Genomic DNA, 19,862 nt, shown 5'->3' with positions numbered 1-19,862 from the left:
GATTAATTATTTCTTAGATAGTAAGTCTACTTACATTTTTTTTTAAACTACTTTTAATATGTGAGATTTGTGTAGAACTTTGATCCAAGGAGGGAGGATAGATGGAAGACAACATTTATCACTGTTGCAGAAGTGGAGCTGAGAAACCAGACTCATCCCCATTTGTTTGGGGTTTTTTTTATAAAATAACCAAACACAACAATGCAGGTGCTAAAAGAAGTAGGTGGCGACCTCTGCAGCTTCAAGAAACAGACAAATCAAAATGAGGTTCTGTAAGCACTGACACAGCAAGAGACATTCTTCAGGCTGCAAGGAAATCACAGAGACTAAGCCAAACTCCACTCATAGGGTCAATCTTGCCTATATTTTGCTGCCTAAATCTTAAGTATCTTGTGTAAGCTACTGTCTATGGCTTCCTGTAACAGTCAATGGGGGAAGAGAATGAGGGATGCCTTCCATTCCACCTGCACAACATATTTGCATTTGAATTTAAAGCACTTTTTCACATCACTATAGGAAAAGATAAATCTAGATGATAATCTAAATTAGATGTCTACTTTGGGGCACTTAAAGTCAGATAAAACCAGTTTTTCTACCAACTGGAAAGTAGCCAATTGAGATTGAATTTTGATCCCAAAATCAGCAAATGCAGTTTCCTCCAGTTCTCCCTTGCTCTGTAACTTTCTATATTTAGTGATCAATATGTATTTAATGTTTAGCACATGTATGTCATATTCATCTGGTTCCAGATACTGACATTGTGTCAGTGCTGTGGGTTAGCTGCCTCATTTGGAGTTGTTCTTTATAACCAGAATGGGCATCTCATAGTAATTGAAAACATTAACTGTTCTACAGCAGAGATCTGTGACTAACCCATGAAGTCATTCAATTTTGTACAAATTTGTTAATGCACTATAGCAAATTATCTTCTGCCTTCTAATTTTCTGGAAAAGATATCTCAACCAGTTAAACTCAGTAAGATATATATGCTTTATAGACATTATTTTAGATACTTCACTACTAAACAAGTAAGAAAAAACAATTGGATTTCTTTTGAGAGGTCAGATAGGTAAGAAATTATATTAACTGGACATGTAGCTAAACTTAAAAACCTAATCCAGAACATCTGTTCTAGCATGGTTAAAATTTTAGCGGCCACACTTGGCAACAATCTAAGCAGGAGTGATACTTTCTTGCACATGGAATGGCTAGAAATATTTTTAACAGATGCTGCCAAACATGGTCCTGCCTTTGCAAAATAACTAAGAGAGTTTACGCTAGAAATCCTTAGGTACATGTGTGAAACACATAAGTTTTCACTCCTGCATAATAGTTTGCAAGATGATGGTTTCAATCTTCTTTCCAATTTAAACACGGGCAATTTCTCTTTGCTACATGGTTGTATTTTAAGATTTTGTGAAAAATATTAATAAACAACTACTGGAGAGTGTCATGCTTCCTCTTTTATAACAAGATGTTCTTAGCTCATATGCACAGTTCTTTTCTTTCATGTGACTAAGGACTTTTAGTTTGTGTAGCCTAAGGAAGCCAATAACAATAAAGAATCAATTTTATTATTATGTCTGTAATCACTCTCCTCTTTGCTTTAACCTTCTTGATAATAAAACCTTGCATCCATTTATAAATTAACTGAATGCACAGACAGAATATCGATTAGTAATGTAATCATAGAGGTGTCAAAATTCTATCATCTGATTCACACTGATGTTTAATATGTCTGCTGAGTAGTAATGTCTTCTGCATGAAGAAATTATGCAATTTCTGTGGTTAACATTTCATTTTTAAGAAAAAAAAATGCTTAAAAAGTAGCCAGTTGTATTAGAGCGTGGAAAAAAAAATCACAGTCAAATCAAATCTTTGTGTCAGACCTAAATTAAGTTAGGACCAGCATACTTTTGAATTCAAAACAGTTGGAAGACTTAAAAAGAAAATAAAAGAAACCTATTTTCTGACTTTAATGTTTGTTCTGAAGACAAATTCAAGTTATGCATCACAGCTTAGTAACAAATTACTCAAAAATCTCTTTGTCTAGGTAACTTCAAGGGAACCAAGTTAAGATGGCCTCAATATATGTGATGCCACCCAAGTAGTTTAGACATAGGATTCCTCCGTGTTATTATGACACCTCCACCTATAAAAATTTTATCCTGTCAAAGTTGGAAAAGTTGTACCATTCACACCAATGCAACCAGGATATTATACCTGTTTTTTCATGGCTAAATGCTGCCAAATTTGAAAATCTCAAGAGAGACCTTTTTCATGGGTATATACAGGGTAGCAACTTTTATATGCTTTCAGTTACTGTAGTCTTTCACTTAGTTTCATATTTATATGTTCATACATTCTTGTAAAATACCTGACTATATTTATATAAGTTAAGGAAACAGAAGCACTGAGGGAAAAAAAAAAAAAAAAAAAAAAAGCACAGGAGTAAAGACCCAAATTGGCCACAGTCACTCTTATATTCCAACTACTTGGCAAGTTCCCAATTTCCTTGCTGCACCGTATTCAACAGGTGAGATCTATCTTCACTCTTCTGGAATCCTTCAGTGATGCAAAACTGAACCCTAGAAACTATCTCCATAAATGTTTGTCTGCAAATGATTTTCAGAGTGGACCAGAAAATTAAACCATCAATGATTTTCCATAGTAGAAAAATTGTATGTTTTCAAGAAAGAAGGTAAATTTCACAGTACATACTGAAATTATGAAAAATCAGTTACCTTCCAAGTGGAAAGTCTCAAATTCAAGGATCACCAGTGCCTGTGGTCCTAGGTCTATGACATAACTGCAGTTCAAGTTGTTATCATATTGACTAGGGTAGTTAGGAGAGATGATACTACCTGCAGGGCTGGTGAAGTTTACTCCACATCCTACAAACATAAATAAATGAGGCACAGTTATAATCCACAAGATAACTTACTCCACTTTTGCAGTGAGAAAACCAATAATGTACACTAAGGACCTCATATCTCCATAAGAGATTGGTCAAAAAACCATGAGAACAGTATATATCACGTTGACAAAAGTAGGTCTTATATACAGACACAGAGCAGTGTTTTTGAGAAATGCAATTCCTTCCTGCCTACAGCCTCACGCAGTATCTTGGAGGATCCTGGATAAGACCAGGCCATAGCTCCTCAGCTCACTGACCAAAAGGGCACAGCACAGCATTCTAAATGTTTGAAGCCTGCAAATTTCAAAATCCCTTAGTACATACAAATGTAGCTGAATCAGATGGGGTGTATGGAGGCACACAAGCAGTATAGTCTCATTTGAAAATGCCCATGTTAGCCCAAGTGGTACTATTCTTGCTTCATGCCTGAGAGCCAAGAGAATGCCAACTGCTGCAGGGCCATCTCTGGGTGGCTTTGCTATACACCGAGGCAGGAAAGGTTTGCCACTCAGGGCTTCTTAAGCACACAGAACTCTTCATTTTCATGGATCTCCATCCTAAAGACTGACCTTGAGTTTATTTTAAGCTACAGGCTTAAAAGGCTCTAGTGCACAGTGAAATACTGGTATAAGATTAGGAACAGGCATATGAAACCTCTGATTATCTCCAATAAGAGGTTGTTAGTTGTTACTGACAACACTAGAGCAGACATTATAAAAACAAAAGCAGTTTCAGTTCAGAATTCTGTATGCTTCAATAGTGTCTTCCTCTAAGCACTTAATTTCTCAGTGTTTTAATCTGAATCTAGTGAAGGGAAAGTGTTTTCCTTTGGCAGCATCCTACAAAAAAACCAAAAAGCTGATAGCATTTGAGCACTACCTTCTACACTTCTGGTGGGTTTGACCATCACAAAGCACATGCTGTAGTTAAAGAAAGGGAAAGGCCAGCTCAAGAAATGCCACCTGAGCAACATGAAATGCAAATACAACAAAGCAAAGCAAAGGCCAGAACAGGTGGCGAGGAGTAATTTCTTCACCTTAGAGCAGTTTATGTTAAGGGGCACAGGCCATACCATACACAGGAGAAATTACCACAGTTTCGGCACGTGTCTTGAAAAGAACACTCAAAAATTGTAGAGGAGCAGATCCTTTTTCCTTTTTAAGAAGATTATAGCTTTAACTTCCAAGCAGTTTAACTACAAAGGAACAAATTCTTAAAATTTAAAGCCTATTTGTTTATTCTCAACACACTGAAAAGGAAAGGGTGGCTAAGAACAAAGTAATAGCTACATGGCAAGTCCTGCACTGGAGCACACCATAGCTCCATTGCTTTCAGTGAGGGAACGCTTTGTTTCAAAAGCTGGGCAGAGGCTTCGATGCCCTGTTGGACTGAGGTCTGAATAGCCACACACAGATCAGACTAATCCAAAATAGAATAACAGAGTAGCCATCTGGCTTTAATATTACTTAATATTACTTACTGCTTATGAAAGATGCAGAGAAACCTGGCCCAGGAGCATCCTGAGACTGAAATACAGTAGTTATCACATTGTTTGGAGCAACAATAGGATCAGGAGCTGAACTTCCACATCCTGTGGTTAACAAAGCTGCTTCTTCTTCATCACTTCCTCTCCACACCTGACAAGCCCAGATTGGAAATGGTTTAGTGTTTTCAAAGCCCTTGTAGTTTGTGGGAACGCACCAGGAATTGCACATGAAATTGTTCTTTCCTTCAACTTGGGGTAGGAGTCATCTCAACATTGAATTTTAGAGATCTAAACTAGAGCTAATCACTCTCTATTCTACTCTAGTCAGTGGTGACCAAGAAACTTCTCCAAGCAGTGAATCACAGTGAATAATAGGTTGCCAGGGACCTCTGAAGGGCATTTGGAAGTCATTTGCTCAAACCCCTGCTGGTAGCAGAGCCAAAGTATATTAGGTCCAGGGAACCAGAGAAAAACATTTTATGCACATCATTACCTACCTCTGTTTTGTCTCTGCTAACGTATCTCCATACACCCTATGAAACTGAATATCTGTGTACACAATGCATTACTAAATTTAATCCTTATATTGTTCATAAATCAATAAAAAACAACACTGGCATGCTAGGGTAATATAGACTTAGCAGACTAGAAGATCTGGATTCTTAATATCTAGTCTTGCTAATAAAAAAATATTCCCATATTTGTTATGTTGCACTCACTTGTCAAATAATGTAGTTAACAAAATTATACACTTCAGACAAAAAAAATAAAGAAAAATACACATTTTAAAAAAAAATATTACTTCAAGTGCACCAATAACCAATTTATGTTCAATCAAATCATGTATTCAAGAAGTGCATGGAGGTTTAGGTAGAAATTTAAGTGACACCCTCTTCAGGTATTTACATAAACATGTAATTGAGGCTCACAGTTTAAGCACTGAATTTCAGTACACATATAAAATGAAACACAGGCATAAGTGTTGATGTTTCTGAGTGCTTAAATAATTTCCTGAATCAGGATGTTTATTGCCAAGGATTTAAAACATCTGTTTTAAGAAAAACATATTTACTCTAATAATAAATTTATTTTTCATCCATGTGTTTGAACAGTTGTTTTACTTTATAGTAAAAAATATATTAAAGCCAAATAACATTTGATTTTTAAAACAGTGAGTTTGAAAGAAGTCTAGCAGAACTAGAATGACCACATGAAATTGTGATTGCTCTAAGCAACTGTCCTAGAAAGGGTTAGCCAAGGGTTAGTCTGTATGTGTAGGCACATGAAAAAAATCATTCATCTGGCCAGGTGTTTGGGGTGGTGAACGCTCAAAGGATTAATAGAAGCAGTCTATGGCCTGGCCAAGATTTTGCAAAGTCACTATTTATTTTGGATTCCTCTTTTTTGGCTGCTCAGCTTGGAATGAATGGCAGGAACTTACACCCGATCCACAGTTCGTCATACCCAGACACCTTCATACATCTCAAATTAGACATTGAGAAATAAAGGTGGACATCACCACAAATTTCAGATTTTTCTTTACGGTGAAAATCTCCGTTTTGCATAGTTTTGACCATGTAATTTAGGACAGTTTAGAAATTGGAAATGGGTGGCATTAAGACTTTCATATTAATGAAATTTATTGTAACATATTACATCAATTAACCAGTGGATCAGGCTACGAAAAGACAAATCTAATAGTTTCGGGGGTTTTTCCACAGCCTTAAAAAATGAGTGCAACTGTGGTTTTAAGTTACTAGGCACAGATCAGATGTACAGCTCCTCAAGTCTTCCTACGTGTTGTCAGATTATGTTTGCCCTTTATTACAAGTAGGAGTTGTACTGCTGTCGAGAAAATGAGCACAAAACCACTGAACATATGCCAAATGCCTGAGAAAAAAATTACACTGAGAAATTCAAAGCATGTCCACTCCATTCTTCTGCTTTGAAAACAAGTGGGTCTTGACAACCTATGAAAGATAAGAATGCTATCTTTGTTTTTTGAGATTAAAGAAGGAAAGTTTAATGCAACTTGGACTGTTTATACATTCAGAAGAACGTTTTGTAGAACTATAGTGTCACATTCCTGGTTTTTTACTCACTGGAATAATCAAAAAAGTCTTTTCATTACAGTGTATTTTCTTATTATTTCCTGTTTCTGAAGTCATATGTACTTTTTTCATATTTTTCATTCTGGGGGCAGCGTGTAGGGCGATGGGAACTTGCGGGAGGTGGAACCTCAAGAACTGATAAAAGTGAAAAATATACACAAGCCAGTTCTCAAGGCCTACAGAAAACTGACTTTATTGTCACAAGGACTTCAGTTTATATTTCCTGAATATTGTGCCTTGGCAATCCTAAGCATGATGATTGCAAAATGAGATTCTGGAATCATGACTTCTTAAAGCACTGCTCTGCTAATCTAATGCCAACAATTATTCTACCTTCACAAAACTGCTCTGGCAGCTTCCATTGCTGTCTGGAATCTGGAAGTTATCGTGGAATTTCATCTCCAAGTGTTTGCTTTCGTGCGTAATGATGGTCCATGTGCATCTGGTGTTCATGGGAAAGTTTTGAGGCCAGTGAGGAGACTTAATCGTACCATTATCTGAATGAATGATTCCACCACATCCTAGAAAAAATAGCCACAGGTCACAGAAATGTTCAAATCTTTCCTGCTGGTGTCACCTTTGAATGGCAGTTTGTTTCTGTGCCTGCAAGAGTGAGGGAGCCCTGACAATCATTCAAACTTCATTTATTCCTCTTTCAATTAATTTTCCTTCTCCCACCCCTGCAGCAGAATGGTAGCTACACTCTATAGAATGTCTGTCTTTGTATTTCACTTTATCTTCTTCACAAGCTTCTTCTCCTTGCCAGTTCATACCCTTTTGCTCTGGTCCATCTATATACTCCTGACAATTAGAAGAGAATGTTGCTTAGAGAGAACGAATCGGAAATACATTAATGAGGAGCTCCTCTCAAGACTGTGCGTGTTCCTTCCCACACCTCACAGTAGGCACATCATGACTGACAGCCATTCAGAAAAGCATCTTATGGGAAAAAATTACTCCTTTTTTCTTTTCTCACTCTGCAACCTGTGAATAATGAGGTCCACATGTGAATCTACTCGAGCTACATCCGCTTACCCAGGGCAAAATGGTGACTTTTCCTCCAGCCCTGTGGATCTCAGTGGGATTATGGAAAGGGCTGAAAAACATGCCTTTAAAAATTGTTAACAGACTCATTTATCAGGGGTGATAGCTGGTCGTGGCTCTGTGGCAGCTCATGTTCTTAAAGTTTAGTTAATTTGAAACATACTTGCAAATACCTTGCCAAGAATAGTTTACTAGGGCTATGCGCACAGTACTAGCAAGCCATTATTGTTTCAGAGATGATGTAGTAAAAGGATGAATAAACAGCAAATAAAGATTTATAACATTCTACTTTTTTTCCTCTTAATTAAAAAATACATATTAGCTTTAACTATGTTTGAAATGGCAATTGTGTTTAGAAGGATATGAGGCCAAGTTTTGCTCACATATACAGAATTGAAACCCGAAGGTTCTCAGTGAACAAACAAGAAGAAAGCTGAGGAAAGGAAATCAGGTATATATAAAGAGAAATCTACTTTCACGGAGATAATACTGACTATACACATTGCATGTGCATGGTAGTGTCTACTGCATCATGGAAGAGTGTCCTTCCTTGCCCATGAAATCCCAGTGACACAAAGGAAGTGTCAAAACCTGCTTAAGTGACAGTTTATATTCACACAAGCACAGACTATTGATATGTTTAAGAAGACACTCCATGGAATGACTGTGTGAATGCTGCTAGATCATTAACTGATGGGAAGCCGATCAGCATCAGCCAGAAGGTTTGCAGCTGGAGGTGACACGTTGCCAGCTCTGTCCTGAGGCAGGAAGGCACAACGAGTTCTGCCTTGCCACCAGTCAGCACATCTACACTTGCTTTTAGTCACCTCCTGAAGGACGGTGTGCAAGCGGTGAGCTTTTTTTTTCTTTTTAAATCCAGAATGATGCTAATTTCAACAGACAGAAGGTAGCTTTTTAAAATGTACCAAGTAAATCCTGCATGTGTATCACCTTCAGAAGGTGAACACCATCTCCACCAAAGTAGAAGAATTTTAGGCTGTTGTCACATGTAAACTATGAGAAGTCCTGACTGCCCTCTGTTTTGCAACTGACTTCTTTCTTGTTTTAAGTGTTTGAAACAAATCAAACTATGAAACAATTGTTATTCAGTACATGAAATGTCTCATAGTCACTGACAATAGATATCACTGCTGAGAGGATAACAGGCATGGTATCAATTTACAGAGAAATTGCCTGAAGGAGGCTTAAAAAATACAAAATCAGTCCAAGTTTGATTTCACTGCTTTAATACTTGACATTTTTAGTGCTGGCTGCTCTCAGGAATGCTGAAAATGTTACATGTATTTTTCTTTAATGCAAACTTAATTAAAGAGGAGGAATCCTATTACATTTTGTGGTCGAAAAGTGCTATATAGGCATGATATACTGCAATGTTAGACCTGACAAACCCAGTATTTTTTCTCTTACCTAGAGATTCTGTTGCCCATGTTGCATAAAAGCCACCTCCTTGAATTGAGTGGTCAGAGTTAAAGATGATGACTAGCTTGTTGGAACCAGACTGAATAGTCCCAGGGGATGTATTTCCACAATACCTCCCTATGACAGGAGATCCAGGAGAGCCACCATTCAGGATAGTAAGAGAGTCCCACTTACAAAGCAAACTATTTTCAATGTGGAAGGCTGTAAAAGTAAGCTGCAACACACAAAAGAGACATTCAGGAGCTACCATTAGCCACAGCAGTGGAGGGTTTAGAACAATTCCCTTAAGATTCCGTAGCCAACCTACTGCAATGATTTCTGGGTATGCTCAGAAATTTGACCCTCGTTTCACCTTGATGCTTTCCTGCAAGAATTGCTTGGAGTCTTGCCACTATACGTAGCAGCAGCTACTTAGCACAAAGACAGAAATGGAAGAAGAATGCACAGGTTCAAAACTGGCCCTACTGGGACCTAGCTATATAGAATCATAGAATCATTTAGGTTGGAAAAGACCTTGAAGATCATTGAGTTCAACCATTAACCTAAGCACTGTCCACCGCTAAACCATGTCCCTTAGCACAACATCTACACATTTTTTTAATACCTCCAGGGATGGAGACTCAAGCCCTTCCCTGGGCAGGTTGTTCCGATGCTTAACAACCTGTTGGTGAAGAAATTTTTCCTAATATCCAATCTAAATCTCCCCTCAAGCAACTTGAGGCCATTTCTTCTTCTCCTATCACTTGTTACTTGGGAGAAGGGACTGACCCCCACTGCGCTACAACTTCCTTTCAGGGAGTTCATAGAATCATCATAGAACGGCCTAGGCTGGAAGGGACCTTAGAGACCATTTAATCCAACCTCCCTGTAATGGGCAGGGATGACTCTCAACTAGATCAGGCAACACATGGGGACCGAACGGGGATTGTAGAGAGTGATAAGGTCTCCCCTCAGTCTCCTTTTCTTCAGAATAAACAACCCCAGTTCCCTCAGCTGCTCCTCATAAGGCTTGTTCTCCAGCCCCTTCACCAGCTTTGTTGCCCTTTTTTGGACATGCTCCAGCACCTCAATGTCTTTCTTGCAGCGAGGAGATGAAAACTGAACACAGGATTTGAGGTGCTGCCTCATCAGTGCCAAGTATAGAGGGACAATCACTTCCCTGGTCCTGCTGGCCACATTATTCCTGATCCAGGCCAGGATGCCATTGGCCTTCTGGGCCACCTGGGCACACTGCTGGCTCATGTCCAGCTGGCTGTCCACCAACACCCCCAGGTCCTTTTCCATCAGGCAGCTTTACAGCCACTCTTCCCCAAGCCCGTAGCATTGCATAGGGTTGTTGTGATCCAAGTGCAGAACCTGGCACTTGGTTTTGTTGAACTTCCTGCAAATGGCCTCAGCCCACCAATCTAGCCTGTCAAGATCCATCACTAGCCTACAGCCTTCCTACTCTCGAGCAGACCAACACTCTCACCCAGTTCGGTGCTGTCTGAAAACTTACTGAGGGTGCCCTCAATCCTTTCATCCAGATCATTAAGAAAGATATGTTTGAACCTAAGGATGTGCTTCAAAACAGTTTTGAATATGTGTTGAATCACTTCCCTTCTCTCAGGGCTTCTGGTCATGAAATCTGAAGTTGCACATTCAAATATAAGTAGTATGTAAGCAGAAAGCCTTGGACTTTTTCTTCCTATTATCTTGAATCAGAATACTTGACAGTTGCAAAAGATACCGCTAGTCTCCATTAAATCTGAGAGAAACCGTTACATGATTAGTTGCTGTGGGCCTGCATGCATCACATAAATAGACTGGGCTGGGCAGGCAGCCTCTGACCCTGCCTCCCTCCCACACTGATGCCATTTGTCCTTGGAGGAGTATGCATGCAGGTGGGATTGCCTGTTCAAAGATTTAGACTGCTGATCCAGTAGACTCCTGAATTTGTTGATACTGAAATATTGATGTGCACTAACAACTGCCCGGCCCTCTTCCAGCAAATTGGGGGCTTTTTGCCAGTTCCAGGATTGGTATTTTTATAGAAAAGTTTAGCAAATACATAGTACTTCTTCTTGTAACTTTTTGTATGTATTCATTTCCAAAAAGAGCTGTGCCTGAGGCAAAGGCCATACACAAATTTAGCTCAAATGATTTAAGTTTGGAACTTACCAGCAACTGAAACTGGCAGCTTATATTGGAAAATGTTAGTTTGTCTTCACTGAGGGGCTGCTACTCAGTCCTTTTAAAATATAAATTGATGTCCATCTGATCAAGATTAGTTCTGCTTTAAACAAATTTGTGGATTAAATAGAAATTTTGTGTGGTACTAAAACAATCCTGTATTCCCTGAAATAAGTACCTAGGCAGTGGTCAGAATACCATGTGGTAGAATAATTAGGACTATGGGTTTGCATTTCTAAGAAATACCTTTGTAGTTGTAAATATGGAAAATATGATGGGGAAATAAGTGAAAGGCATTACATATAAAAATCTGCAATGTGTTTTCGCAAAACCGCTTTTCAGATATTTTTCTGGACTGGGCCTGTTCTCCAAAGGATCAGTCAAATAATTCAGTGAGTGAAGTTTAGCACTGCTTTGTGATAATTTGCTTAAATTCGTCTCCCAGCAGTTTGGCTCAAGAAAGTAATACCTCAGTCTGTTAATAGCTATTGGGAAATAAGAGTAGCATCTTGTTGATGTAATTTGTACCAGTAATCATATTATCTTCCTGACTAAACATGGACACAAAAGGAACTTTCTAGTGGCTTGTAACCTTTCTGCAGAGATGAAAAACTTCACCTAATGTTTATTCTTATGATAGTGATATTATCCCTGCACATCTAATAACGAGTTATTTTAGTTACCCAAACATCAAAAGTTATAGTTTAAAGGAGAATCCAGTGCTATGTTTTGAGGTCAAGTTAGACTAGGATCCTTCTGCTTTTCAAAAAGCACAATCTAGCTTAGTTGTGTTATCTTCTCTTTCCCCCTTTTCATAGGTAAGGCTGATGGGAAACATTTAATTTCTCCGTATTGCTGATTTTCCAAATTGTCTCAAACAGGTTCCTCAAGATTCAGTGGGCGCTTCTCACCCCCTTCTCACCTGCAACATACACAGTCATGACATTGTGTTACTCACAGTGATGGTTTCACCTTCAGGGGCTTCCAACAACCAGGAGCAGCGATTCAGGTTGCTGTAAGGCGCTGGGTAGTTAGGACTTGAGATAACTCCCCTTTCAGCTGACTGTATACCACCACAGGCTGAAGAAAAAAACCCAAAACATTTCAATACACTTTAGGAATTGAACACTATAAAGCAAAGGAATGAAAGATTATTCAGCTTGTAACAGTACTTAAACATATCTAAGTTGGACTGATTGAATAGTGAGTAAACAGATGCAACAACCTTGAATCATTCCATTTATTCTAATACTTACCATAGCTCTGTAAAACCTTTGCCAGCTGATATTTACAGCTGCCTCTTCCATCTTGTCTTCCATTAATTTATCTCAGACTCATAAGCAAACTAGCGCTGTTCTTGGACCAACATGATCAAGTGAAAAACTTGCTGATGTGTTTAGATAAGCGTCAAGGCTAAATTCAGCTGCCACAGGAAGAATAGTTGTGCTGGCATGCAAATGGCAAAGTGGTGTAATTTGCACTGATACTGCTTTAAGTAGATTTAAAAATGAGTGCAACGATTCAAGCAGCAGAATGCGTTTCTGTCACGCTAGCACTCTGGAGCCCTATTTGAAGTAAGTCAAACTTGGCTGGTGTTACCTGTTACATCTCTATTCCCAAGAGCAATCAGCTATTCTGAGTGTTGCACTGCATTGCAAAAACTCAAATGTGGTTTGGGGAATGGGAACAGTGAGGCAGAAAAGAAATCTGAAATTTCAATTGCTAGCATATGCTTGCTTTAGATGGATATAAATAGTGGCAGTCACTGTGTAACTTCTGAGGACCTCTTTGAGAGCTGATCCCGTGGTGTGTATTCTCAGTATCACAAAATGAATGACAACACTCTCCAGAAGTGCCTCGGTCAGCAAGAGCAATAGTCTATCAAGACATTTACCTTCAAATGTGTAATGAGCCAAGAATCCTTTATCTTCTGTGTTTCGATCACTTACAAAATGTACCCAGATCAGGGGGGAAGCTATGACGAGTGGCACAGATGGTGCAGCCTGACCACAAAGTCTGGCTATTAGCTCTCCATCAGCATCCCCTGAGTAAAGAAAGAAGAAAAAAATACGCTTTCTGAATCCTGAAAGAGCTACAGTAATGAAAAGGAGTACACAGGGCAAACATGCATTTTGTTTTGTCTAGAAAAGAGAGAAAAGTACATATCACACTTAACTGATCATTTTTTACAGGTATAGGCAGAAAGCTGTAGTCTATTGCTGTATCTAAATCTTGACACCAAGGAAGTTCTTTCCAAAACTATACTAATGATCATTTCAATATCTTGATCTCCTTCTCTCCTCTACCTGCCATCCTGCACACTTTCTTTTTGTATGACCCATCAGACCCAAAACCTGAAGTGCCCCAAAACCGCAGATGTTTTGGGGCAGAACAGCAGGAAGAGGTGGCCCAAGGACCTGATTGCATGGAAGCCTGTTGAGCCTATTTGTTTGTGACATCCCTGTTAAAGTCAACAGGGATTTCAAGTTTTCTACCACATAGGGAAGTGCTTCATCCATGAACGAGATGTGACTGCTGTATTAACAGTGGGCATCTTTTCCCTATAAGCTCAACATACTGTTCCCTCTATTTGTTCAAGTCATTGAAACCTAAAACTTCTGTGACACTGTACATTTGCTCATGTTGGTGTAAATTCTTATCCATCACGCTGGTAGAAGTACCAATTTCTGTTTAGTACTTATATATCCTCAGAAGAAGGAAAATACGTTCCTCACGACATCCAGGCAATGCCATTCCTCAGTTTGCTACTCTAATAACAGCAGGCTGCTGGTCTTAAAAGTCTCCATTCAAAAGCAATCCCTAGCTCCACGCAGGCTAGTCTTGTGAAGAAGGCAGTAGGGCAAGAGGTAGAAACTTCAAAGCCCTCATCAAAGCCCTTTCACAGTTATTCCAAGTAATGTGGCTGAGTAACTTTATCTTTTTGTCATATACAGTGACACAGCCACCATCTGAAATGCCTTAAAGCACAGGCATAGAAGGTGGAATATAATAAAATTCTATTAATGTAAACTACACAGAGAAATGCTAAAACCTGTCTTTTTAACATGCACTGGAAATGATATTGAGCTGTGCAAGCAGAAGACATTAATGATAAAATATGGTATGGGAAAAATAGTAATAACTAAGCATTAAAATGTGAAGTACTTTTTCTTTCTTGCACTTCTTACAAGGTGATGTGACAGATGTGACACAGGTTACTCAGTCTCTACAGTGTGAAAAGTGACACCAGTCACTGCTTTCATGACTGGCCAGAGATCTAGGCTGCTGACAAATATAAAATGTAAACAAAAAGATTGTGCTGTAAGATTTGGTTCAAACTGAAGGGAATGGTCTGCAAGACAAAATCATGCATCTTCAACAAAAGCCAAAAGCAATATTTCATTGTAGCAATATGCTCAGCGGTATTACCACATACAGACTACATGCATGTGCCTGATAACTTAATAAGTTTATATAAAGCTTTACCCTAAGAAACTTGAAATATTTATCTTTTTAGATTAAATATATCTCAGTGAATACACAGTCAATTCTGCTTTTTGCCTTTTTTTTTTTTTTTAGTAACATTAAGTGTAACATACAAATGGGAAGCTCAAAAGAATTTTACACATCTCAGTTTCATTTGGGGTCTTTCAGGTGACTCACTGTTGAATTGGACCACTCCCCAAATTCATATCTGCTGTGCTGAGAGTATTAAACAATGCCTGCCTGAGTTTAGTGATTTTCTGCACTATTTGCATCTTAGTACTCATTAAATGTTACTTAGCATACACAGCTGAATTAGGGCATTCCACCTTTGACATGAGACTGATTGTGAAATTTCAGTGAAGATCCATTAGTATGGCCAAAATGAACATTACTATTTAGATGACAAAACTGTGTAGAAGAAAAGAAGACTATGTTTTTTCCTTTCTTTGATTGTATTGCCTGGAGGCTTGAGGTTCACAATAAAGTGAGAATAGTGGGAACTCATGAGTAGTAGGCCAGATATATTTTATTATTTCTTTCTCTGAGTTCTCCTTCTATTATTTCCCAGTCCCACTGCATACATGGGTGGGAATTATTAAGCTAAGCAGCTGTGCATGCTTTGACTCTGTGCAGGACAAACTGATGCTATACAACCGAAAGCTCATGTTCAAAGAAATGCAAGTATTACAGATTCCTGCTCTCAACACCCTCCCCCCTCCCCTACCAACCTTTCAGAAACAATTTCCTGCTAAATTAGAACCTGCTTGCTCTGGGACTCACAGATACAGCCTCGTGGTGAAGAAGACAGCTGGAGCTTTCATACTACACTTGGCATTAGCTGAGTGACTTTCATATGACATTTCCAGTTGCTTGTTCTTATGGATAGCTAAAGATGCTCAAATATGCAGAGATATTACCAGTGCATTAATCCTGTGATTGTTTTCCTTTTAAATGTTTTAGTCTGTATTTTGTGATCCAGTCTCACAGGAAATATAGATTTGGTTTTGGAGAATCATCATATAGAGTACAAAAGTGGGGTATGCAGCCCAGAGGCCATGAATAATTAAAGCACTCTTTACTTCACTCCTGCTGTCCCTAGAGATTACAGGAACAGCAAAAGAATGGGCTGTGGATTCCAGCTTCTCCTGACTGCTATTTTTCAAGGGAGAAAATTCGTATTGTCCTTTATAAAGAGAAAGAGTCCAGGTGTGTTTTGCAACCACCAAACCAATTTATCCCCCACAGTTTTCCATTTTCTGCCCTGAAAGAAAAGGTGACCAAGTCCATGCATCCATTGCTCTGGCAGTGAAATCCTGCTCCTGGTCTGGGAGGCAACATGGAAGGCATGCAGGTGAACACCCTCTCAAATGTAGAGATCCTGCAACAATCGTTCTCTGCAAATATATATATGAACAAGATTTGGCACACAGTTGCACAGCTGGAATCTTGATAGTCTTAATATACGAACCTATTCGTAACTCTAGGTAGTCATACTGGCAGTCCTGGTGATGTTCCAAGTGGAAATCCTCAAAAGAGATATATATGGATGAATTATAGTGGGAGGGGTTTTCAATGGTCCATTCACAGTTCAAGTTACTTGTGTAATTTTTGACACCATCGTAACCAGGAGTAGAGAAATTTCCACCTGCATATCCCATCAGGGTTCCACCACAAACTGTGGAAACAAAAAATATTTTTTTTAAAATTGTAATAGTTTTTGTAGGAAGAGAAATCTTGCCTGTGTTTATTCCGATATGCACGTGTCAGCAAGCACATGTACTGATTAGATCAAAACTTTCTCCATCTACTTACTTCTTTTTTTTTTTTTTAATTAACTGTTGTGTATAAGACAATTCCTGCCTGGTGTCTCAGCATTTTTTGGCAAGTCTTTAAAAGCACATGTGTAAAGCAAAGAACCAATTATTCACAATATCAAAACATTTCAGCAGCACCATCAATACAACAAGCATTTTTAAACATTTTGATAAAAACCCACTGCAACTCCAATTCAGTACTGCTTAGCCCCACCCGTTACCTAATTTTAGACTTGAGATTTTTTTGGAACATACTCTCAAGAGCAGTACACTCATGCTACGCTCGGTGGGGAGTTGGGAAATCAAGTCTGAAAGACTCAAGGCTCTAGCAGTTAGGCTCTGCCAGCTGCCTCCTCTCTGGAGGTTGAGCTTGCAAAAGTAGGTTAGCTGCACTCTTTCACAAGCCACAGTAAATTAATTTCTCCCCCTGAGTAATAAGAAGCACTTGAATTATTCAAGTATCTGAATTATTAGTCTATGGCACTATGCTTTTTGGATCTTTTCATGGAATAAGGCCACTTCAGACCATCTCTTACTTAAGATTAAGTACAGAACAAGAAATCAGTAGTGAGACTAAAGACTGTGATTCGTAACAGGGTTGTTATTTTCAGTTGAAGGTTGACATAACAGGCACATAAAGTCCATAACTTCCAGAGATCCTCCATTTTTTCACATCTTTTCAACTAATTAAAAATATGTGATCTACTCCCACCAAAAGATGTAAGAGGCAAAAAAAGAAAGCTATCAGAGATTTGTTGTTTGTCTAGGTCATTCCTTTGACACACATCAGTACTTTAACTGTAAATTCAGACACTTAATTCAAAAACACACACTTCCTGCATCACCAAAGATTCTTAATTAAAAAACCACACATTACCTGAATCTTCACTAGACGAGTATGAGACAGTGAAGCCTCTGGTTGCATGGGACTTATCTGTCACCAAAATCACTTTCATTGTGTTTCCAGAGGATTTTACCTCAGTGCCTGGACTTATCTCACCACAGAGCTTGGCCAGCCTTGGAGAGTTCTGCCTAAGGCCATTGTAAACCTGTTGGGTCAAAATAAACTCTTATGAGATCAAACTATGGTCTTCTGAGCATATCCTGTATCATTTAACAGCGCTTCACATCTTTAATGCTAGGTTTATCAATGTCCTTCACAGCAGATTAGTTCCCAAATCTACCTTGGAACAACCTTCCATTGCCTTGCGCACATGAGTCTCTGAAGTAAAACATCAAAAAATACCTTGTTTATTTTGGCAAAACAAAAACACATGCCCTCTCTCTCCTTTTTTTTAATTCCAGAAATTGAAACAGTTTGATTGGGAAAAATGCTGTATTTTAGCTCAATATTTATATCTCCAAGCACTCAGTAATTTCAGCTACTGATAACACTCATTCTATTTCAAACAAGCATCTTTGTAGTCTTGCTAAAACCAATATCAGCTTTATCAAAAATCTCCCCCAAAATATTCAGTGCTGGTGGATACTTTTTATTAGTTCAAACATTTCACTTTGTGATGGTTCAGATGTATTTTGTAGTTTCTTTCATACAGCTTTTAGCCTAGGAGTTAATTTCCTTCCTTCTGCTACTATCTCAGCAGTGCAAGTGAGGCAGAAATGGTATTTCCCCCCGAGATTTGGAATATGTTAGAGTGATGAAGACACAAAAGCTGGCAGGACAGATCTTCCTCTAAGAGATCATTGCTTCACTAACTGATAAAAAGCCAGCTCCCCCTGGTCTGCCTAAAGCATCTGTAAAGGAAAACAAGGGGAAGATCATCTACAAAATCACAAGGCAGAACCGATTCATCCCTTTACACTTGTGCACACGCCAGTTTCTGACCATGCTAAAGTTCATTCCTGAGTTTGCCGCTAATCTGAACAAATGGGAAACTAAACTGGATTTTATATTCCTGCAATTTCATAGAGGAATCATATTTCTGGGATATTTGTTCATCTAACTAGGTCCACTTCTGTGTGATGGGTTTGATATTTTTTTTGCACTAAATAACCAAATATCTAAAGTAATCGTGATAAAATAACAAAAAAATCTATCTTTTTTGGAGATAGGGGTGATCAATATGTAGAATTCCCTGGGGCTTCCCTGTCTTTCTTTCAGAATATGCAAGGTCCAGCACAGTAGCAGCTGTTCTTTTTATTTTTGTTCTAATTGGCAACAGTAAGTAACAAAAGCGGTAACAAATTCCAATGTCAAAAGAGACCTGGTCTTTATGTCCACAGAGAGGAGACATTGAAAGCTTTCAAAAACCCCAGAGCTGTTTTCCATAATTGATTATGAGCCAATTTCAATTATTTTTTCAAGTCCTCCTCTCCGCCTGGACTACAATTCCAAAACTTCCATGCTCTGAAACAGACAGATGAGTTTAGATGCCCTATAAAGATGGCTTTCTCTCACTTATCTGTTTTCCCCAGATTAAATTATGATTTATCTTAAAACCTATAAATAACATTTCAGCTGTATTACGTCCATTAATGTTCCATAAAGGGATTAGGAAGAGCATTTTCTTCCTTCACGCCCAATACGCACAGCCACGTAATCTGATGAGCAGCTCCAGTGTTCTTCAGTTTTCATATCATTAAAGGTTAAAGTCACACGTCGACCTTCTTCCACTGTGATCCTCCATTCACACACTCGATTATGTGGGTATAGGTTCGGATAGTTGGGTGAAGTAAATGTTCCAACAGGGGCAGTAAAATCCCCACCACATTCTGAAATACCCAAATATTGGGATACTTGTTAAAGCACTGCTTATAGAATTTTAGCAAAAAACATTAATCATGCAAGAAAAAGAGATCCTCAGAGGTTGGTTTAATATGCTTATCCTGCCCATATGTTTGTCTAAACAGCTGAGTACCTGCCAGTCTTTATCATTCAGCCATTAATGCAGTTGAATATTAATTAACCATAGAAGCTTATTTTAGTCTAATTCTTTATATTCCCTTCTCTGGAGGGCTTGTTCCAGGCTTCAGAAGCCTGAGTGGCCCACAGGATTTGACATGAAGTTATACAAGCTTCTCACTGTGGCAGGACTGAGACATTTCTGCCTTTTAGATGGCTGGGCAGAGCTGCACAGAATGAAGAGGGCCTTCGAGCGGGTAAGGATGAAGGATGTTATTTTCTTCTGCTGGTTATAAGAAGCAGGGAAAAAGCTTTCAGGAATTTTAAGGAACGCTCAGTACAGTTATTCTGTCTTTTTTTCACATGGAATCACAGAATCACAGAACGTCAGGGGTTGGAAGGGACCTCAAAAGATCATCTAGTCCAGTCCCCCTGCCAGAGCAGGATCACCTACAGTAGGTCACACAGGAACACGTCCAGGTTTTTGAATGTCTCCAAGGAAGGAGAGTCCACAACCTCCCTGGGCAGC

General features: G+C 38.8%; 1 protein-coding gene across 1 annotated transcript in view; it reads right to left on the bottom strand.

Annotated features, from left to right (window-relative positions):
* Positions 1-19,205, bottom strand: part of LOC104271447 (cubilin-like) — a 43,868-nt gene extending 24,663 nt beyond the window's left edge. Inside the window, exons 1-9 of the mRNA XM_009866116.1 lie at positions 19,022-19,205; positions 17,348-17,519; positions 16,125-16,331; positions 13,065-13,214; positions 12,129-12,250; positions 8,987-9,212; positions 6,848-7,035; positions 4,398-4,554; positions 2,745-2,894 (exon numbers count right to left, since the gene is read on the bottom strand). Coding sequence (XP_009864418.1) covers positions 2,745-2,894; positions 4,398-4,554; positions 6,848-7,035; positions 8,987-9,212; positions 12,129-12,250; positions 13,065-13,214; positions 16,125-16,331; positions 17,348-17,519; positions 19,022-19,066 — 1,417 coding nt within the window. The 5' untranslated portion in view covers positions 19,067-19,205. The remainder of the gene's footprint in view (positions 1-2,744; positions 2,895-4,397; positions 4,555-6,847; positions 7,036-8,986; positions 9,213-12,128; positions 12,251-13,064; positions 13,215-16,124; positions 16,332-17,347; positions 17,520-19,021) is intronic.
* Between the last annotated feature and the right edge of the window lie 657 nt (positions 19,206-19,862).

The sequence above is a fragment of the Apaloderma vittatum genome, unplaced genomic scaffold (assembly GCF_000703405.1).
Source record: "Apaloderma vittatum isolate BGI_N311 unplaced genomic scaffold, ASM70340v1 scaffold2783, whole genome shotgun sequence".
Lineage (NCBI taxonomy): Eukaryota > Metazoa > Chordata > Aves > Trogoniformes > Trogonidae > Apaloderma > Apaloderma vittatum.
Note: the sequence above shows the minus strand (reverse complement) of the source record. Positions and strands in the feature narration are given on the sequence as shown.